Genomic DNA, 22,905 nt, shown 5'->3' with positions numbered 1-22,905 from the left:
TTTCTTTGATACTGAGTTGCATGAGCTGTTTATAAATTTTGGAGGTTAATCCTTTGTCAGTTGCTTCATTTGCAAATATCTTCTCTCATTCTGAGGGTTGTCTTCTCATCTTGTCTATGGTTTCCTTTGCTGTGCAAAAGCTTTGAAGTTTCATTAGGTCCCATTTGTTTATTTTTCTTTTTATTTCCATTTCTCTAAGAGGTGGGTCAAAAAGGATCTTGCTGTGATTTATGTCATAGAGTGTTTTGCCTATGTTTTCCTCTGAGAGTTTGATAGTGTCTGACCTTACATTTAGGTCTTTAATCCATTTTGAGTTTATTTTTGTGTGTGCTGTTAGGGAGTGTTCTAATTTCATTCATTTACATGTAGCTGTCCAGTTTTCCCAGCACCACTTATTGAAGAGGCTGTCTTTTCTCCACTGTATATTCTTGCCTCCTTTATCAAAGATAAGGTGACCTTATGTGCATGCATTTGTCTCTGGGCTTTCTATCCTGTTCCATTGATCTATATTTCTGTTTTTGTGCCAGTACCATACTGTCTTGATGACTGTAGCTTTGTAGTATAGTCTGAAGTCCGGGAGCCTGATTCCTCCAGCTCCGTTTTTCTTTCTCAAGATTGCTTTGGCTATTCGGGGTCTTTTGTGTTTCCATACAAATTGTGAAATGTTTTGTTCTAGTTCTGTGAAAAATTCCAGTGGTAGTTTGATAGGGATTGCATTGAGTCTGTAGATTGCTTTGGGTAATATAGTCATTTTCACAATGTTGATTCTTCCAATCCAAGAACATGGTATATCTCTCCATCTGTTTGTATCCTCTTTAATTTCTTTCATCAGTGTCTTATAGTTTTCTGGATACAGGTCTTTTGTCTCCTTAGGTAGGTTTATTCCTAGGTATTTTATTCTTTTTGTTGCAACGGTAAATGGGAGTGTTTCCTTCACTTCTCTTTCAGATTTTTCATCATCAGTGTATAGGAATGCAAGAGATTCGGCATGTTCTTAAAACCGACACATACAATGACCTTATGACCCAACAATTGCTCATTTCAAAGAAATGAAAACATGTTCACCCCAAATGTACCCAAAACTGGAAACAACCCAGCTAGCCTTCAACAGGTAAATTTTTAAACATTTTTTGATGTGGAATACTAGTCAGAAATAAAATGGAGAGAACTATTGATTGATTGATGCAACAACCTGGATGAATCTCCAGAGAATTATGCTGAGTGAAAAAAGCCAATCCACAAAGGTTATATACCGTGATACTATATAATTCCATATCCATGTGTATATATATATATATATATATATATATATATAAAATATATAATTTATATATGAATTGAAAATAGAATATATAATAAACCCATCAATTTATTATATGAATATGTGGAGCACAGAGTATATTTTAACATATTATAAAATTTTATATATTCATATTATATATAAAATTGCAATATAATATATATAAAATTCTTAAAGTAACAAAATTTTAGAGATGGGGAACAGATTAGTAGTTGCCCGGGGCAAGGAGTGGGGTTTGAGATGACAAAGAAGTAAGTGTGTCAATAAAAGGGCAACATGAGGCATCCTTGTGGGGACGGGAATATTCTGTCTCCTGATTCTATCAATGTTAATATTCTTGGAGTGATATTGTCCTATAGTTTTGCACAATGCCACCATTGGGAACATCTAAAGAGAACATGGACTCTCTCTGCATTATTTCTTAGAACTGCATGTGCCTCTATCTCAAAATAAAAAGTTTAACTAAAAACACAAAGTTAAAAAAGAGGTCTAAAACTTTACTTGAATGATAGTAATAGATGATTAGAAGGTAAGAACTCCAGAGTGAGACATACTTAACTTTGAGATACATATTCGAACGAAATGCAAGCATACACAATCAGGTGGCCATTCGGTTATAATCAAAGTTGTGTGTAACCACAGCTTATAAAATCTCTTCCCCTAAGGCTGTGTGCTATGGATACCTGGTCACAGTTGTGCTTATTTCATCTTCTTCATTCTGCACCAGAACCCTGAAGAGCTGATTCAAGATTACCGGCAGGAAACTCATGATTGCATGAATCTTTTCCACATTCAATAAGTTCTGTTAAATTGGCAGGACAAAAAAAAAAGGCCATTGATTAAATTTAAAGCACATTCTTTTACTGACGTTCTTCAGAACTCGAATATGACTACTGTAGCTCACTTTTGTTTGACTTTATTTTTCATGGCATTTAGCATGACATACAGGCATGGGGGTAATGTTGCAAGGACTCTACATCTAATTAACTAATTTAGAGTCAATTGATTCTGATTTTCAATCATTTTTATTTTGGAGAAACTGATCTTTGCTTATTTTTTAATGAACACACAGACATCTTTTAGGAATTGTGAAATAAAATCATTTAGTCTCTGAATTGATAAGGTGTTTAAAAATCTTCGATAATAATTACCCCTTAGTTTGCTGCTCAGTGCAAAATGTAAAGGTCTGTTTTGCCCATTTCTACCCTGGAGACCACTGCAGCTATTTGCATGTCATGTTACCTTACAAGAACGGATGAAACTCGAGGTAGGTGACTGAGACATATCTTTCTCCCTTTTTTGGCACTGTCGGAAAAATGCGTTCACATGTGGATCCTGAAACAGCAAAAGAAAGTCTTGATTTTTGATGACATGTAAGCTGTGGAACAATCATGGTGATGGGAGGTGAGCCCTTCTGTAGGACAAGATGCCTTGATGTGAGGTGATTTGTCCAGGAGGCATAGTGACAGACCTCTCATTTTCACAGGCATTCCAGCACACAGAGGGCTTGACCTGAACTACAAAGTCCCCTCTCTCTCCTATTTCACTCTCAGAGATTTGTTTTCTTTCCGGGCCACATGATAATGGCTAGAGAATTACTTCCCTTGTCTCTGTGCTTTCCTTTCTTTCTTTTTAAATTGTCTTCTGTCATCTTCCTTCCACAGACTTCTACCAATTTTTCTTACATATTCTTTAACACACACGAGAATGGGTACAGTTTAAAATGCATACGGATATTTTTGTACTTAAAATGTCAAAGTTAATAAAAAAATTATGAAGTCCACCTGACATCATGAGATAAAACTTGACTCCCCAGACCCATATGTTGAAGTCCTAATTCCCAGTACCTCCAGATGTAATGATATTTGAAGATTAGGTCTTTAAAGAGGTAATTAGTTAGGGTGGCCCTAGTCCAATATGACTGATGTCCTCATGAAAGAGTAAACCTGGATGTGCACACACAGAGGAAAGCCAAGGAGAGAGGCCTTGGAAGAAGCCAACTCTGCTGACACCTTGATCTCAGACTTCCAGCCTCTAGACCTGTGAGAAAATACATTTCTGTTGTTTAAGTCACCCAGTCTGGTATTTTGTTATGGCAGCTTAAGCAAACTAATCAGCCCTTTAATGCTCTTTCCTGAAAAGGGTGTCACCTTGGAAATGCCTAAGTTCTGTGTTGAGGGTCAAAGTTATGAAGTCAGGAAGTGGAATAGAGACTTTTAGTGTAGGTGCACTCTCTGGGGGTTTCTCTGGCCTTTGTCAGTTCTAGAGGGCATCTGTGGTTGGGGTTCCCCTCAAGTCGGGGTATTTGTGTGCGTGTGTGTGTGCGTGTGTGCGCGCACGTGCGTGTGTGTATATTTTCAGTTTCACTTCATTTATTCGACAGTTATTTATTGAAAGCTGTCTATGTGTCAGGTTTGTGTCAGGTTCTTGTCAGGTACGGAGGTCAGAGTCAGGGGCAAGGAAAAGCCACTCTGTGGTCCTTCCATTATGCCCGGGAATCAGGTACCATGCCATGATTTTCACACATACCTATTTGCTCATAATTAGACAAGTGCTTCAAAGGAAAGCAGGGTGCTGTATGGGTGTATGACAAGATGACACGGCATATCTGAGGGGTTAGGGGACAGGGAAGGCTTCTTTGAGGACGCGACATTTGAGCCAAGCTCTGAAGGTTGGGTAGGAGCTGCCCAGACCAATCAGGGGAGGGTAGGCAGAGAGGGAGAGATCGCCCTCCTGGCTGACGAAAGGCTGAGTGTCACAAAATCCCTGGATCTTGGAGGCATGAAGCAGACAGAGGGCACAGTGCAGGATAGGGCCTGGCGTGTTCGAAAATAGAGGTAAATACCGCTATGGAGGAAGGACGAAGGTGTCCCCCAGAGTGACGAGTGCGTGGGCGGTGGAAGCTGATGTGCAGAAAGGAGAGTAGTGGTGAGTCACAGAGAGACCTGGGTAGTTTGGAGAAAAGCAGCTGGAGGTGTGGGAAAGAGAAACTCGGGGCATTCTGAGAGATATAAAAGCAGGATTTGGTGGAGAATGACCATTATGTGGGACCTGACCGGGGCTGATGGCGTCAGAGAAAAGATGGGTTTAAGGTGTCATGGGCATAGGACTTGGGAAGAGGACTAAATTTGGCTTGAGGCACCAGTGGTTACGGAAAGACATTTTGATCCAATCTATGGTGGTACCCAGATTATTTCATTTTTCTTAGTAGCCAAGTATGTGCTAGGGTTAAAGCAGCATGAAGCAAAAACACAAACAGAAAACCACACACACACACACCGTGGGTACACGCTGAATTTAAGAAAGAAGCAATACACAGTCTATGTACTTGTAATAGTTTGTTTATAATTAGCACCACAAAAGTCCTCACAGTGTGGTAAAGTTAGCTGCCTTGCAATGGAAGGGGTGAGTTTGTGGTAATTTGACAGTGATAATAACTACATTTGTACAGCGTTTTGCAGTTCATGAGATATTTTCATGTTCAGTTTCTCATTTTGAGCCTCACAACCACCTTGGGTTGAGATTTTCTATTGTTATCATTTTCCTGCTGAGGACACAGGACTGCAGGGGTGAGGTGACTTGTCCAGGGTCACTGGGCCAGAAATTGGCCGAGGTGACTCTCAAATACAGTTCTGCCAACCTCGTGGCCTTTCCATGAGAGGAGCCTCTGGTAGGGATTGGGAATTAGACTGAGTTTTAAGGTAAAGGTCCAAAGCCTTTATTTTAAACGTTTCATATTTTTAACACTTGGGGGTTGTCATGGGAAGCAAACCATCTTCCAAGGAAAGTGCCCTCTTGATAGATCCACTACTGGAATTTTGGTTTGCAGTTTGGTAGTGCCTGAGCTTTTATGGGTTAGGGCGTTCGATCTCTTCTGGAAGAGGGATACAGTTTTGCCACAAACATTCTTCCTTTTTGATCACCTGCTCTCTGACACCTTGTGGAACGGTGAGTCTCCTCCTGTAAATCTAGGAGACGCTTTATGATTTTATGTGTTAGAGAAGATTTTGATATTTCAGGACAACACGCTCACCTGAGTATTCACTGTTGATACAACAAATGTCGATACTTTGAAAAGTGGTTTGCCACCATCGACCCATTTAATGTCACTCCCACCATGCTGCAAAAAAGAGTTTGTTACTGTCACTGTGGCAATTTGAGAGAGAGGAAATAAACAGGTTATTTAGTTTACGTTAATTTGTCATCCTGACCCATTAACCTCGCCGTCCTATAGAGATGGAAAATAAGAGATGCGAATACATTTGGTAATATTGGTCAATGAAACCAATGTGATACCAGGGGATCATTTTGAACAGATCATTTCCACTGGCCACAAACTAAACATAATATTTGACATATCATAGGTATACCTGATTCCTTATTACAATGGATGCATACACCAAGGTTGGGTTAATTCAAACAGCAGAAAGAAGATAACCTCATGCCATTTAGCCCATGTATTTTTTCTCTTAAGTTATACATCATTCAATACCTTTCCACTTGCAGAATCTTGAAAGGTTAAATAATTCGGAGGCAGGCTTGTTGCTACTGGGATATTGTACTCTTGAGAAGCTATCTGATCATCTCTCATGAGAGGAAGCCAAGCATATCCAACTGTGCAAAGGAACAACAAAGGGAAAACTTTTCAGTACAAATCTTCATGGAGAGGAGTAAAAATAAAGCTATTTATCATTTATGAATATAAAACGTCACTTTAAAAAACTCAATAAATCAGAGCTTTTCAAATACTCTCCAATTTAAGTTCCAGAGATAACATGCAGAGCTATCTCAGATTGTTTTCTGTCAATACCTGGTGTTTCCAGAGCCTCCTTCTTTTTGGCGTTAGCTTTTGCATTTATGTCACAAGTGACATGATAAAAAGAAAAAAAAATATGGTGTTTCTCATGAAGTTGTGTTGGTAGCTCAATTTTCACCTGCAACGAAAGAGACAACAGCTGGGCGAAGATTGAAATCATTTTCCCAGTGTCAGGACAAGACAAAGCATAGGCATGTTAGCCTTTTTAAAAGTCTTTCACTGAAATCTAGGTCCACAATTTAATAGTCAGCACTAGAAGTACGATTTACCTCTCAATAAATATCCATCCCACTAGCAGTAATGTGTTGTTATTTTTACTTCTTTATTGTGGTGATAACTTAGAATACCTAGTGTTTCTCATTAGATAATTTATACCACCATGAATTACACACACACACACACACACACACACACACACACACAGACATGACAGTAGCATGTAAATAAGGTACAGATTAAGGACCTATCATCAAGAGACATGAGTTGAGTGAAGAGTAGGTCCTTGCCTCCCAGAGTGTGTGCATGGACCAGTTGCATAAGCATCACTTGGGAGCTGATTAGGGATGCAGACTCTCAGACACTGCCCCGGACATACAGAATCAGAATCTGCATTTAGATCATCCCCAGATGATCCACAGGCACATTGTTGAGGAACATGGTAGTGGCAAATGATGTAACTGGAGCATGGAATCTATCCGTTATAAAAACCACAAAAAGATATGCGGTATGTACTGTGTAAAAAATTACACTGTGGTAACGTTCTCCTCTGTAAATGACACTTGCGAAAAAAACATAAAACATAAAATTGATATAGGTGAAGAATATACTTAATGAGGAGCGTCCTCCATGTTCCTGGAAAGAAGGTTTTGGAACCTTCTACATGTGATAGTGCTTTGCAGTTTCCAAACCTCTGTCACATAGGTTGTCATTTAATTCCCTCCATGGCCTTGCAAAGTAGGATGATACAGAGGTAGCAACCAAGGCGAAAGATGTTAGGGGGCTTTGAGTCACTGGGAGGATGGACTAGTCAGTAATTAATAGGATCTTCCAGGACAAGAACACATGTCACACTGGAATCCCAGGATCCCATGCAGGTAAGTGACTTTCAGTTCAATATTAGCAACTAGGTAATTTCTTGAACAGTCAAATCAAGCAATAAGGTGATAAACAGCCAAGCAAATTATCTACTGGTTTTTATTAGACTCTCTGTGCATCTACATATATAGTTACTTTATTGTCACATTGCTCAGGAGAGAATTTATTACACAGATTTTCAGTGTCATCCCTGGAACAGCAGCACCAGCATCTCTGAGAAAGTTGTTTAGAAATGCAATTTCTCAGGCCCCCTCCCAGACATATGGAATCCAAAAATCTGGGGTGGGTTCCAGTAATCTGTGTTTTAACAAGCCTTCCAGGTGATTCTGTGCCTGGTAAGGTTTGAGAACTCCTGAATTAGAATGGTTTACAGCTTACATATATTCATTACATACCAGCATGCTAACCTGGTAACAAAAGCCAATATACAGTTCAAAACATACAATAACTAACAATGCAGTAGAATGAGATTTTCTTTTTTTAGTTGGAATACATGGGACTGACACAAGTGTTCAAGAATTCCAGTAAACTACACATTAATGCTAACACTCCTTGGTAACAAATACTGCAAATACATTATATTTTAGCAGTGCCTTAGAAGAATTTATATTCATGTTTATAATTAATGCAATCATCTTTTGCAATAAAAAAGAAGAAAATGGTTTTGAATCTGCACTGCAGAGTTCACCAGGCAGTTCATTATATACATGTTCTCTTGTGGAAAAGCTCATGGCTTTTACAAGGATTCCGGGAAGCACATGAGCGTGAGAGAGATTAAAAGCCAGACTTAACCGTAAGAACATTTTCTTTTTCTTCGTTAAATCTTATATGTCGACAGAGGATGCACCTTTCAGATGGGCTTTGTCAAGAGGTCAACCAATGTAGTAAATATTCTGTAATGTAGTAATAGCCCTTTCCCTTATTTATTTATTTTTTTTAGTTCTGTCCTGAATTTATAGGGAAAAAATTTAAGAGCATTAAATGGATGTGGAGGAAGGAGATAAGGTTAGTCAGGTCTGTGGTTTCATTGGTGTTCTTTTAAGAAGTTTATAAATGGTTGACATGTAACAAGGTATCATAGGCAGAATAATGGCCCCCCGGGATGCCCCCCAAGTCCTAATCCTCAGAATATATGAATATGTCTCCTTACACAGTAAAAGGGACTTTGCAGCTGTGATTAAATTAAGGGTCTTGAGATGGGGAGATTAAATTGGATTAGCCCAGTGGGCCCAATGTAATCGCAAAGGTCCTTATCAGGGGAAGGCAGGAGAGTCAGGGTCGTAAGAAATGTGAGGAGAGAAACAGAGGTCAGAGGAATGACATTGCTGGAAGGGGTCACAAGCCAAGGAGTAAGGGCAGTCTCCAGAAACTGGAAAAGGCAAGGTAAGGATTCGTCCCAGAACCTCCAGAAGGAATGGAGGCCTGCTGACACCTGATTTCAGCCCTGTGGGACCCATTTCAGAGTTCTGACCCACCGAACCGTAAGGTAATCAATGTGTGTTATTTAAGCCACGAAACTGTGATAATTTGTTAAAGTAGCAATAGGAAACTAATACAAAAGATGTGGTATTTTAAATCCCAGAAATCACATTGGCAGGTTGCATTAGTTCAGACCTTAGCTTCACGGTTAGAAATTAAATTTAATCACTGAAACTTGTTTGTAATACAAGCTGACATATGTATAGTCATTTACTACTAATCCAATAAGTTTTTTTTTTTTTTATATGGGTTATAGCAGAGCAGTGAAGCTTCAGGCTCTGGAGTCACATGGGCTGGCTTAAATTTTGACTGTCACTTCATAGTTATGTGCCCTTGTCAAAGTTGCTTCTCTGATCGCTGGCTTCCTTATCCATAAATTAGGAAGGTGTGAAGGTTAATTTTATGTGTCAACTTGGCTGGGCCACGGGATGCCCAGAGAGCTGGCTAAACATGATTTCTCTGTGTCTGTGAGGGCATTTCTGGAAGAGACCAGCATTTGAATTGGTGGACTGAGCAAAGTAGATGGCCCTCCCCATGTGGGTGGGCACATCTCGTCCACTGAGGTCCAGAACAGAACAAGAAGGCAGAGTAAGGTTGAATTTCCTCTCTGCCTGACTGCTTGACCTGGAACACTGACCTTCTCCAGTTCTTGGCACCATTGGTTCTCAGGCCTTCAGACCTTGACTGGACTCTACAATAGACACGCTGGTTCTCAGGCCTTTGAACTACACCAATGGCTTTCCTGGGTGCAGATGGTAGATTGTGACACTTTTCAGCCTCCATAATGATGTGATCTGTTACCTTATATTAAATTGTACCTATCTATCTGTCTGTCTATCTATCTACCTATGTATCTCTCTATCTGTCATCTTCCTATTGGCTCTGTTTCTCTGGAGAAAGCCATGTGGATCAAGTGATGATAGGGTCTATTTAGAGTATAGCGTCGTTACTGGCACATAAGAAGAGAGTCTCGAGAGTTGGCAGGGCAGGTCTTGAGGTGAGGCAGTCCAAGCTCCTTCAAGTTCATGAGGGTTATAAACAATAGTTGGCTCATACTCTAGCCCTTTTTGTTTTTTCCCTTAGGATATGAAATGCCGCTACTGATTGGTAAAAACTACCTAACACGATGTTTGTTACCCTAACCAATGAAAAAGAAAAGAAAACAAGTAGTCTCATTTGAAAGAAATGATATAATAAAAACATCACATTTTTAAAATCTTGTGCTGAAATACATGAGTTAGCAGCATAGTCCTGGAGCAACTGTCAATTAACGTGGTTTTTAAAACTGGGTTATATAAACACCTGCTAAGGTATGTCCTTAGTCTGAGGAGTAGTCTAGAGAGAGTGTTTGCCATAATGTATTATCTTACCCACTCACCCATCTTTTAAGGAGCTGCTGGGGGCAGTGGAGGCTTGGCTTACCTCATCTGAGAAATCTGGGTTCTGGGAATGGTGCAGAACTGCAGTGTAGGTGGCTGAGGTGAAGAGGGGCCCTCCAGGTTTTCCGTAAATACACTGTTTAAAAAAGTTATGAGTTGAATAATTATGAGTATCTGAAATTAACCCTGAGCACAAAAAGGTCACAACTCTTCAGTTACCCATTCTGGGACAAAGGTGCATTTTGTGGTAACTTGCCAGGCTGAGCTGACATCTAATTAACCTTGAACTTCTTTGATCTGCTGTCCTGTATTTATTACACAACAGGGCACTGTTGAAGAAAATATGAAGGCTTTAATTCACTATGTAGATATTATATCAATACTGAATACCTGAATCAATTAACTACTACCTAACTTTTGATTACTAGAAGATAAGAGATACTTCGTTCAATTCTGATTCCTGCGGCCCACGGTACCCAGCTCTGGTCTAGAGTTTAAGGCGATCAGTCCTAAGTGATACAAGGCTTGGTTTGACCCCAGCTCCTGACATGCCAGTCCCCAACCAAGAATGAGAGCTGGAAGGTTAGGACTGGTCCCAGGCTCCATTGTATTGTGTTATTCTTCTGTCCCAGCCCCTAATCAGGCCAGGGGATGGGATATGGCACTTCCTTGTCATAAAAGCCCCTTTAGCCCAAGGCTCAGAGTCCCTCTACTGAAGTCAGCTGTATCTCTTGAGTAATGCTTTAGAATGCAGTGAAACAGAGGTCACATGTACCTGCGAGTACTCCTCTGTTTTAGATTTTTCCCCATAAGCGATTCTCTAGCAGGCCTGGTGCGTTCGCCGTCTGGTCATTGCCATTGTTTGCTTGACAATTCCATTTCATTTTATTTTTTCTCTCCTGCTGCTAATGCTGTTGTGGAACTTGGAACCGGGGATGCTGAGTGCCTCAGGACAGTTTTAAAGAACTCTTCTCTCTATTGTGCATGATTCATTCAATCACTCAAATTGATTACTGTTCTTCTGAATAATGCTACAACACTTCTGAGCACAGAGAACACAATTGGTACCCGACAGAGTGCTTTAAGAGGTGACCTCAGATAATTGTGGGGATTAGTTAGAAATTAGTTTTGTCCTTTACTATATCTCCTTCCTCTGATTCACCAAAACTGGGAAGATCTGGCCACAGGCCCACTGAAAATAATTTTCCTCTCTATTTTTATAAGTTTCTTTATGCTGTTTGAAGTCCCTAAAATAAAAACAGTATATATCAGATACAAACTCTGAAAAATGCCATCCAGTTGCAGTTTTATAGGATCAAACAGCCCAGTTCCTACAAAACTCATAGTCTTATTGATCTCATTAAGTTGCGTGATCAACAGCAGGGACCAGCTTCCCAGAGCCATTTCCGAGGTCCGTGGGCAGGTGGCCACACGCACCTTCCAAAAATGTGAGCGCCCCATGGGCCCCCTGCATTAGCCATCAGGCCAGTAGGCAGCAGCCCTTCTGCAGAGGCCACATGAGCCCAGCTGGGATGGCTGCATTTGAAATCAAGCATGCTGAATTCATGAGATGCGGGCTAATCTTTGAAAACGGCAAAGTCTTCCAGAGGGGAATCGTTGCCTTGATTTCACACTAGAACGGCTTCCTTTTTTCCAAATCATGAAAAGCTAAGCAGAGCCATGAGACTTGGCATTTTCTAATAGATCTAGTTAATGGTAGCTGTTCCATCAGGTACATGTTAGGAAATCTAAATCAAATGGACTGAATTGCTCCTCTTTCCAGCACACTAAACTAAAAAGCCCCTTGGTGGTGGGGAGAACCAGGGCGCCTGCCTGCCCCTATGTGCTGTATTCCCTCATGGGCTGGGCTCACCTTCACGGGCTTGGCATCTTCTTCATCAGAATTTTTGAATTCAATGCACACGGTTATATTTCGTGCCTGAAATTACAGAGAGGGAAAATGGACATTGTAATTTCCTGTTAGATAATAACATCAAAAAACAATCCAAGTGCCTAAAATAAGTAGCTTCTAATTAAATCTGAAAAATGCAGAATAGCCAAAATTCTCTTGTGGCATTACTCATAGCACTCTGAAATAGCAGAAAGATTTGGAGAGATTATTTAAAAGGGAAGAAAAGACTCATATTGAAAGAGTGCAGGTAGGCTATTTTCAGAGTCTCTTAATAAACTAAAAATAAAGTTTGGAACAAAATTATTTAGGGCTGATTTCAGAAAGTTTTACTCATATGTTATAAAATGTGCATCCTCAAACACTTTTAAGGTGAAACTCATCATTGTCTCTCATTAAACATTTTCTTCAAATGGTTTTCTATTCTAAAGTGTTAGTCTATACTAATTTGTATTTGAACTTTCAAGAAACCATCTTAATATGGTCTAAATAGGGTGGAGAGAGAGGATGATATCTCAGAAACATATCATACCTTGTTGAAACATTTCTGGCTATCATACTTGAGGTGCTTGGGGTAAATGTAAATTTGATTTTTGTATACTCTGTAAGGACGGCAATACTTTGCTGAGTCGTAAACAAATTCTTCCACTTCCACTGTGGGTTCTGGTTGAGCCGTCACATTGAAAGGCTTGACCGGGATAAAGGACGATGTTACACAGTCTTTAAAAATCAGAAAAGAAAAGTTTGTCATTTGATATGATTGTAAGTGAACAGTACTTAACCTATTTTAAGATGAATCTACTCAAAATAGAAACTCCATGCTTGTATACTAATTTATGTTAAATTATGGTGGCCTGAAAACTTTGTAGGAGGTAAGCATGATAGATACTCAGTGATATATTTAACATCAAAACTGATATCTCAAAAAACTGGTAAATCTTTTGGATTTATAACTATTTTCTTTTTGTATTCAGCTTCGTATAGAAAGTAAATTTTAGCTAGAGATCCTCTGAGCATACTAACCAGATATTCTGAGATAAAGACTAGCCCACTGACTTTAGCCATCATACTATAAATATTGCTCTATGATGGAACAAAACTCTGTCCAGTGGGTTGATTACTGATAGTACCACTTGGCTTAATAGTAATTTTCCCTATGGAATGATTTTACAACATAGGCCCTAATCCCCCTCTGCATTAACAGTTACAATTTTATTTCTCTCTTCAGTTTTCACAATCTTTTAAAATCTAACCTTGTAAAAACAGCCTAAGGGGGGAAAAGACCATTAGGAATTTATAAATCAAAACTTGTCACTAAGCAGTTTGGAGGCTGAAGTTGTGGCCCTGAAAGACAGCAAGGCCTTGTACCTTCCTTTACCCCATCTGGAATCTTCCTGTGTTCAAACAAGCAACATGGTTAGCTACATGCTTAGCTATATCGTTAGCTATATGCTTGGGAATCAGATTACAGGCTTTTTTATTTTTCTTCAGAAATCAAATAGAATATTTTTATTATATGTTCAAATTTCTCTGATATCTCATGATATCAGAGAATATCATAGGATATTCAAAGAGACTATTTTAGCTTTCTCTTTTGTTATTTTTCTTTTCCCTAGGTAATAAAAGCAGCCTCCCACAAATCAGGTAGAGGAGATGGCTTACTTTGTCATCTGTTTTTTCACACCAATCAATACAGAAGTGATTTGGAGCCATGATTTAAGTTAGAATGCTCATTTTATTTCATACTAAAGTGATCTGTGGAAAAGTCATAAGAATGGAAAACTTCATAGTGCTAATGGTAATTCAAATGTCCTGTGGTAATGATCCTCTCCCTGTTTGTAGGTCTTTCTAGAATGCCTTTATTCATTCTTTGCATCACTGAGAAAGTCACTAAAAGGTGTAATTAGAAGGAAAATAAAACCAAAGAAACTAATCTCACCAATTAATAAATAAATTCTGAAAACTCTTATTTATAAGTTAATAAAACTGCTTATGAAATTTAAATTTTCACTAACATAAATAGAACTTTTGACCATATTCTGGAAAAGATATAGGCTCTCTGTGTAATAACAGAGTCTAAAAACTTTCCGGCTATAATTAGTGCACGGCCACTTGGGTGGCAACGTACCGTGTTCAGAGTAGCCCTTTGACAGCTCAGTGTGGCATTGTTCATTATGGGTTATTGGTTTATCAATCTATCTGAACCGGACTTCCTCATTTGCAACCCTTCAGGGTTTTGAGGATTAAATGATACAATTTAACACCCTGCTCGGTGCATGGTGTATACCAGCTGAATATTAGGTCACCCTGAATATAGTTCCTGTCCTACAATACTTACAGTCTGTCTTAATGGAGAAATAAGACATCCCAAATTTCTATAGGATAATGAATTACAGTTATCCTAAACCTTGAGAAAAAAAATCCCCAAACAAACCTTTGTAACGAACCAACTATCCAACCAACCAACCAACTAACCAAAAAGCCACTAAACATTCAAAACTCTACAAACAAGTCATGACATCATCATCATACTTGGATGCTCCAAAGGAATGTTGTCAACAGCGATATCCAGGCTTCCAGGAATGGTCTGCGTTTTGCTTATTCTGTCAGCTCTGTGAAAGTATACCAGCATAGACACAGACACACACACACACACACACACACACACACACACACACACAGACACACACACACACACAGTGAATTATTCTAGTTGTCAAGGAAAAAAAGCAGACAATGGTAATTCTGAGCTTTGATAAGGATAAACAGTGGGACCCTAAACAATCTTGTGAATAATTTCATTTAGCTAGTTTTATTTTGAAAACTAAAATTTATGTGATTTGCAAATAAGAATTAAAAATCAGGGAGGGGTCAAGTTACAGATATTCTGAAGAATGTTTTAAATTTATTTGCACCACTTCAGATAACATTTATATGGCCAAATGAGTGCGATGTAAATCGTTAGTTTTGGTAAATGGTAAATATTTAGTTTTTGTTAACAGAAAGTACTAGTATTTGAACCGATTTAAATAATTCACTTTCGTGAGGAATTTTAAGAAGTTTTGAGAGCAAGGATGGTCTTTGCCACAACTGGTAAGTGGACAGTTTGCTTTTTCCCTCTTCACCAACAATCCAGGAGGACAAGGGCCCTTTCCCTGATCCCTAGTAAGTGTATGTAGACCCTTCTTCACCACCTATCCCTGTGCCCACAGTCACTCTAATTCATGAGTCCTTGACTTTCTTTTCCTCCCTCTTTACTAAAACCTTCTCCCCTATCTTCTTTTATAGTAAGGTGAAAGTTGCTAAGAACAGTTTCAAGTGTCACCCCTCTCAGGAAATCTACTTCGAGAGGCAGCTCTTCCCAGCCTGTGAGAGCTAATTGTTATATTTTCAGTTATTTTGCCTGCCATCTGTAAAACACAGTCATTATTAAAAATGAAATTATATTAAACAAATTACATTAATACCAAGGTAAAAAGTACTGAAAATTCATCACTTAGTAATTGTTTTACTACATGGTGAGAGGATCCATGCTCTTGAGGTTATTTACATCTATCTGTGTGGTGGAAATGTTATGTGATGGTGTGCACATTTCTTTCCAGCTCCATGTTTGGCAAAACCCCACTGGTAGCTTGAAATCAGCTTTCTTTCTAGCTCCATGTTTGGCAAAACCCCACTGGTAGCTTGAAATCAGCAATGGTAGGAGAATTTACACCATAGAAATTTACCGTCAATACAAATCAGTTTTTTTCCTCCTAGAGGGTCAGTGGTAGACATTTATCAGCACACTGCTGAGAATAAATGTCATTATGTGTGAGGCATCCATGAAATAACTTAATGTCTCACCAGTACGGCGTTGGGTATTCTAGATGCCCTCTAAATGCCATAGTGATAACTATCTTTGCTAAACACCAATAACATGGGTTTTGTGACAGTATGGTCTTCTCCTGTTCTGCCCATTCCCTTCTGCTCAGTGTTACAACTTTTCAGGCTTTAGTAAACTTGGGAAAAAGTAAAGAGGAAAAGCATTCTTAATTTCCACTTAGTGGATATAGGGGTTTTGACCATGATGTTTGATAAGGGGAAGGAAGGTCTCCCCATGTAAGGAGTGGTCCTGTAGAATCACAAAAAAATAATATTGGTTCAATTCCACTTTTATTTTGTTTCCTAAGGTTTATTTTTTTCCAGAACAAAAAAGAACATTGGGCAAACTTCCCTTCTAGTTAAATAGAAATATATCCTCTATTGAAGATGCAGAAAATATTAATCATGCTTGTTTCATAGTAATAATTTTTGTTTTGGATAAACAAAATTAATTGACAAGGAATTGTTGATTCTTAGATGGGAGAGGCAGAGAGTTAATATTTGGGAAAGGGACAAAGGGAACAAGAATTCTGACTGTGTCAGGGGACCAGCAGTTTAAGATAAGCCACTTGTCATGAAAGATCTTACCATCATCAGATGCTGAATATATGGTGATTCATTATAAAAATGTTGTGACTTTTATGTTTTTCTTCTTTTGGCTCTAACTTCTATTGTCTTTTCCAAAAGCATTTGAATGACAGAACTATTATAAATTATTGTATTCACAGCAATTAATTGCTCTGTGGTGTTTCATACATAATCTAAAATCCCCTAACACTCCTCCTATTTAGAGGTGTCTATATACCCTTCATTTGAATCTAGGATCTGTGACAGTTTGACAGTATGTTATGGCAGAAATGGCACTGTGACAGTTTCCCATCTTAAGAAACTGGCAGTGAACATTTTCTGTCTGTCCCTTGGGACACTTACTCTTAGAACCCAAGCCATAGCATCTCATGGAGAGAAGAGCCAAGGTCTCCAACCCACAGCTCCAGTTGAGCTTCCAGCCAACAGCCAGCACCAACTTGCCAGTCATCAAATGTGCTATCTCAAAAATGGATCCTCTGGCTCCATTGGACCTCTTCCAGCCGATGCCATATATAGAAGAGACAAACTGTCTTCACTTAGCCATGTTCAAATTATGGACTCAAGAGAAAAATAAGTGATGTTGTTGTTTTAAGCCACTAATTTTTGGGGTGATTTGTTACACAGCCATAGGTAACTGACATAGTTTAACGTCTCACACTCCTTCCACATCATTCTGGCAAATTTACGGTGTCATTTGGGCATATGAGAGGTCATCTGCAAAGCATCTGCTTTCTGGGGGAGTATGGATATTTGGGAATCTGGTTATGGAGTATTGTTTATGCAGAGATAACAAATCAACAGCAGCAAGGTAGCTGATTCATGTTAATTTCAAGAGTATGCAAAACATCTTACCTTCTATAATCTGACACTAGTTTAAGTAGGTCCTCAGTTGAAATCTTGTTGCCTTCTTGTCTATACAATGGTGAAAATCTTGAGTCTCTGTCCACATTTCCCTGGTTGTCCTTAAATACTGATCTGAAAGAAAACCATATTTATTCAGTTTGGTATTTGGCATGGGAGGGAGGGGAGAATTCTACCACTGAACCACCAATGCTCCCCTCTTGGTACTTGGATATTACTTACGAAGATGTATTTTTAAGTTGACTAAAATGATTCAATTTCCCATTTATAATGGAAGAAAGTCCAGGAATTTATAAAATAAAAAGACATGAAAACTTCTTAGAAAAAAATTTCATTTATACACTGCATTTATTATCTTCAATTTCTTATTTTCAACCTGGTATCTAAAGTGAAGCAGCCCATATTACAACTACATTTATTTATGATTTGGTAACATGTCAAAGCCACAGAGTATTGCGGGGGTGGAGAGGAATGGGAACACATGTTACCACTTTTTCATTATTTACTGGGCAAGCCTGGGTCATGTCAGTTTGGGTGGTGCCGTTAGAATTTATGAATAATGGAAAGGGTATGAGGTTGTGTATGTGGGTGTAGAGAGCCAGACTCTTGAAACATTTTCATGGAGATAAATGTGCCCATGCCCTAAATTTTAGGGCAGAGATAAAGATAAAATGGAGAACACCTGAATGAGCATTTTGTATTAAATAAAGAGAACACTGTGAACCTGAACCATTTATTTCCTTCCTTCATCCATTTCAATGGGACTATATAGATTTAGTTAAAATGCATAAATTGTTTTCATCCAAATAATATAGTATTGCCAGGCAACACACTTCCTGAAAAGCAAGTATACCTAGCATGCTTAATGTCGTTTTTCTTCCCCATAATTCATCATACTCTGTGTCTATCAAAGGAAAATTAGACCTATGTGTAACTGATTTTTCTTCAATGTTAGAGAAATGCTGAATCTTTATTTCTTCTAACTTAAGGACCTTAACGAGACTCTTTTACTACTCTTCACATTAGCCAAAGATTTCAATACACAGGCTGAAAAGGCCATTTAAATGGCTACCTGATCATAGAGCTTTAGTGCTAAATAATTTAGAAAATGGGCCAGGAATTTATCAGAATGATATTTTTAGACTCCTTCAACCTTTCTCCTCAGTTTTTTTTCTGTGAAGTAGTAACTGAGGGAAAAAAGGTCCCCTATCAAATAACACTGAGGGAGGAAGAATGAAAATATTTAACTTGAAGATTATTTTTATTTAAATATTATTCAGGGATTGTGTTTGAGTGTGTGACATTTTTCCCAACATGGGAGAAAGTTAAATTGAGTAGTATTTAAAAAAAAATTTAACCAGTCACTTCAAATATATCAGTAGACTTGAGTTGTATCACTGGCTTTTGCTCTTATCTGCAGCAGCTCTGGAAACAGCTCACTTACATTGGACACGCTGTGAAGAACACAGCAGCACAGAGAGGCGCTGGTCACGGCACTCACACTCTGTCCCCACTCCATAAATATGGTAACTGGCAGGAGAGCAGAGAACTGATTCATTTACACAGATGGTTTCAGGACGGCTGGGACACCATGCCCTGTTCCAGCTGCAGAGTTGAGCAATGATCCATGTGCAATGAGGTCTCAGAGCCATGACGTTTAGAGTGTGATTGAAAAAAAATAATGTGGTGTTTAGCCTAAAGGAAAAGAAGCTTAGGTATCCCTGAGAGCTTCATTCATAAGCAGCATGAGGGACTTCCTTGGCGGTCCAGTGGTTAAGACTTTGCCTTCCGATGCAGGGGGTGCGGGTTTGATCCCTGGTTGGGGAGCTAAGAACCCACATGCCTCACGGCCAAAATAACAAAACATAAAACAGAAGCAATATTGTAACAAATTCAATAAAGACTTTAAAAAAATATTAACAAAAATAAGCAACATGAATAGCTGTGATATATAGAAAGAATTGGGCCCATTTTTTGTGGCTTTGGAAGACAAAACATAAAAGTGTCAAGCAGTTTAAAAAACTGTGTGTGTGTGTGTGTGTGTGTGTGTGTATATATATATATATATATATATATGAAGAATTATCTAATCATTGGAGCTATAAAAGAAGAAAGAACCACTGTGGGACGCACTTGAGTTTTTGTCACTGGAAGGATTTGAACAGAGGTTGGACAACCATTTGTTGGGTGGTGTTGTGCTGTGTGCCTTCTATAAATGTATAGATATAAGAATGAAATTTTTATTTTAGTGTTTAATTTTAAAGAAAATCCAGTTTGTTACTCGGTTCCATTTGGAATGTTGCATGGGACAGAGAAAAAGGAATCAAAAAGCGTCCTGTCCAGGATTTAGGCACACATAATCCTGGGGGTGATACACGAGGAAAGAGTTTGATTTAACAACATGGCACATTTGTAAAGGTTGACTTTCTCCTGAATCAATGAGTGTACAATGCCCTCTGTAGCCATCTGAGTGCATTCTGTTTACCTACCCCAAATATAAGCTTTTTTGCTATAAAATGGTGCTACAGCTGGTGCCCAAAATAAGAACATGTACCAAATTAGTGCATGTTCTAGATAAAATGTTCACAGTGATGAGTATCTGTGTGTTTTGCAGCTGGTGGGATGACTGGATCGGGTAAAAATATGATTGTAAGCTAATTGTCAATTCTATGCTTTTTAGTGGCAGTTGATTTTAAGGGCCAAAGGGTTTTAGAGTCCACTCAAAGCTATGTCAAGAAATAAGCTGCAATCGAGAAAATATAATAGAAAGGAAAAGGAGCCAGAGAACCAGCGGTGTCAGTAGGGTAGTGGAATATGTCAGCAGGCTGGCTTATGTCAAAACGACATGAGTAGCAAGAGCCCTTCTCTAATTTGGTTAACATTTACTTGAAGCAGTTTCCACACTGTGGAGGGAAAATTAAAATCTTCTTTGGTTGGATCTTGTACTTGTTTTTGTGGTTAGATATTCCAAGGGGTCTAACATGAAATCTTGAGAACTGTGCTGCTAATCATTTTTCTCAGTTACTAGAGATGTTTATGTAAATGTAAATCATACATTTATGGGCACAAACTGGTGGTGTATACTGTTCCCTGGTCTACAACCAAACCAGTGATCAGGCATTCATGTAGCATGAACCTGTGGTTTTGTTGGCTTTCCTGCCCTAGACATAATTACTTCAATAGCTAGTAATATTATCAGCCTCCCTAGAAACTTCATCTATCTTTCCTCTAGCACATTTGACCAAGACAACTTCAAAGTAGGGCTGTTACTGCTTTTCCTAACTGCTCAGGTTCTTTCAATAATGGGTAATTCTTTTACTTCTTTCTCCCACATTATTCTTCATTGCCCCAAATTTACCTGAAAAGGAGGCTTGTTTGGGTGGATATGATCTCCACAGGGACTTTTAATAATCATATTAGACTAATGGCTTCTAATAATGGCTATCTTTTATTGAATAAATATATGTACTTGTTAATCCCTGAAATAGTAAATTAGGTATTCGAATTCCTCTTCATACATTCAAAAAAATTGAGACTCTAAGTTCTTGCTAAATTCACTGGTAAATAGAGTTGAGATAGGGAACCCAGCTCTGGCTCTAAAATGTCTGCTTATAACAATACTCAGAATAATCCTCAATCCTTAAAGAGAAAATGTGTTCACTATTATAATTTTGCTATATTGGAATATTTCATTTTGCCAAAGGACATCTTGCCTCTACCCTCTACTTGCCCCAACTGATTATCTTGTGGGAACTGAGAATACTTATCAACATGAAAAGTTTGACCTGTGAATTACAATGTTATCCTTTTTCTTGAAGCTTACAAGGAATAAAATGAATTAAGTTCATCATAAGGGTTCAGTATTTCTAAATAATATCTTTTATTCATGAAGAATATCCTAGCATTAGCTGTCCCTGTAGGGGGAGATATTAAAGGGGGATAAAATGATATTTATGATCTACTTTATGACAGATGCCTTTGCGCTTGTGATTGCAGTACTGTTCACAAGGCCGTCTTGTTAGTTTCATTCTGCAAATGGAGACCCTGAGACTCTGAAAGGAAACTTGACCAAAGCTACAATCTATAAGTGGTATCTGATCTGGACCACGTTTTCAGATTCCTGGGCCTGGTCTCTTCCTCCTCAACTGAGAGGGCTGCCTTGGGGCAAATTAATCCCTAGAGACGGCATGAGTCTACCTTGGTTTACCACTGCCCCTAATTCCACATTCCTCCTCCCTGTACCTGTCTCCAACTTTCAATAACTACATAAACACATCAACATTATGAAAAATAGTGGTGAGTTTACTCTGGCTATGCACCACAACTGGATACTGTGAGACCTGAAAATGACATAACTAACTAGTTCTCCCGTCCTTCTGGATTTTAAAGTTATTTGCATTGGGGTATAATCAACATTCAAATGGATACCTAATAGGCTGCTTGTTTTGTAGCACTAATTTATCTTTTTTAGTTCATTCAGATTGTCCATTGCTGACCTTTTCCCATATATCTATGGCAGGCACTTCCTCCTTTAAGAAATTCATGTACTGATAAAGACACAAAGAGACTGACAAGGACAGTAGTAATTGATGTTTAAACAGATCTGAAAGGCATTTTTTGTCCTTTATGCAGAGGTTATATGTCCGGGTGGATGGTTCCACCAGCAGTGTCCACATTAACTCAGCATTTCTATCAGAGAGTCAACCGGTACTGAGAAATGCAGCTATGCTAATCAGTACCAAAATCAAAGAGAGTTCAAGTGATCAATTTGATGGTTTCATTTGAACATCCATATATAGACCTGTGTTTTCTGCACGGATGAAAACATGCAGCTGCATAAGAAATCACAGTGCTTCCATCTGAATTTTTTGCGCACCAAACCCTTGGGACTGATAAAACATCAAGAGTTTGTTAGACCAAATATACATAATAAAGAAGTTATGACTTGGCTTTGATCCTACCAAGAACCCACTGCATACCTGGTCATGCGTACACTGTACACATGTCATGGTCCCAGTCTATTATGGGCTGGCTTGCTAAATTATCTTGTAAAACACATGTTTCTGGGGAGCTTAAGGTATTTTTGAAGATGAACACACTAGCATTCTTCTAGGTGTTGGTATGTTAAAAATAACAGGTAACACAGATGCATTCAAAAACGAAGCTTTCAATGCAGACAATAAATGCACTTCTATTCTGTTGGTTGCAATTATCAACCTACCTCACCGCCCAAGCAAATGGCATGCGGTATTTCCCCAACTTGCTGCAGAACTGCCTGTTGGATTTTAGTATCTTTTGTGCATACTAAGGAAAAAAAAATATTAAATGTTGTTTAGAACATCACTGTACAAACAGTCCATGTAAAATATTAATAAATACTTTTCCGTGTTATATTGAAACTCAGTAAAATTCTGCTTTACTGGCTCACAGATTCTACCTTGTAAAGAGACAAATGATATCCTCTGTGTTCAAACTGGTGTATAACGCTTTCTTTCTTTTTAGTTTAGAAATTTCAAATGTAGAAAACACCCTTATCTTGGAATACCAACTTTTTTTCTGACTTAAAAGACCTTAAAATATTGAATGGAAAGAGTTATGAAATTTACATTCACAG

The 22,905-nt window shown here is 38.5% G+C and overlaps 1 protein-coding gene across 6 annotated transcripts in view; it reads right to left on the bottom strand.

The window, feature by feature from the left end:
- The window catches only part of DOCK10 (dedicator of cytokinesis 10), a 287,062-nt gene that overhangs the window by 66,492 nt on the left and 197,665 nt on the right, over positions 1 to 22,905 (bottom strand). For all 6 annotated transcript variants that reach the window (XM_032637063.1, XM_032637065.1, XM_032637066.1 and 3 more), the window contains 11 exons: positions 22,513 to 22,595; positions 17,283 to 17,405; positions 14,511 to 14,590; positions 12,511 to 12,698; positions 11,943 to 12,008; positions 10,113 to 10,205; positions 6,111 to 6,234; positions 5,793 to 5,914; positions 5,334 to 5,420; positions 2,543 to 2,635; positions 1,984 to 2,102 (listed from right to left, as the gene is read on the bottom strand). In XM_032637063.1, coding sequence (XP_032492954.1) covers positions 1,984 to 2,102; positions 2,543 to 2,635; positions 5,334 to 5,420; positions 5,793 to 5,914; positions 6,111 to 6,234; positions 10,113 to 10,205; positions 11,943 to 12,008; positions 12,511 to 12,698; positions 14,511 to 14,590; positions 17,283 to 17,405; positions 22,513 to 22,595 — 1,178 coding nt within the window. The remainder of the gene's footprint in view (positions 1 to 1,983; positions 2,103 to 2,542; positions 2,636 to 5,333; positions 5,421 to 5,792; positions 5,915 to 6,110; positions 6,235 to 10,112; positions 10,206 to 11,942; positions 12,009 to 12,510; positions 12,699 to 14,510; positions 14,591 to 17,282; positions 17,406 to 22,512; positions 22,596 to 22,905) is intronic.

The sequence above is a fragment of the Phocoena sinus genome, chromosome 7, assembly GCF_008692025.1.
Source record: "Phocoena sinus isolate mPhoSin1 chromosome 7, mPhoSin1.pri, whole genome shotgun sequence".
NCBI classification, from domain to species: Eukaryota; Metazoa; Chordata; class Mammalia; order Artiodactyla; family Phocoenidae; genus Phocoena; species Phocoena sinus.
This window is presented reverse-complemented; position numbering and strand designations above follow the sequence as displayed.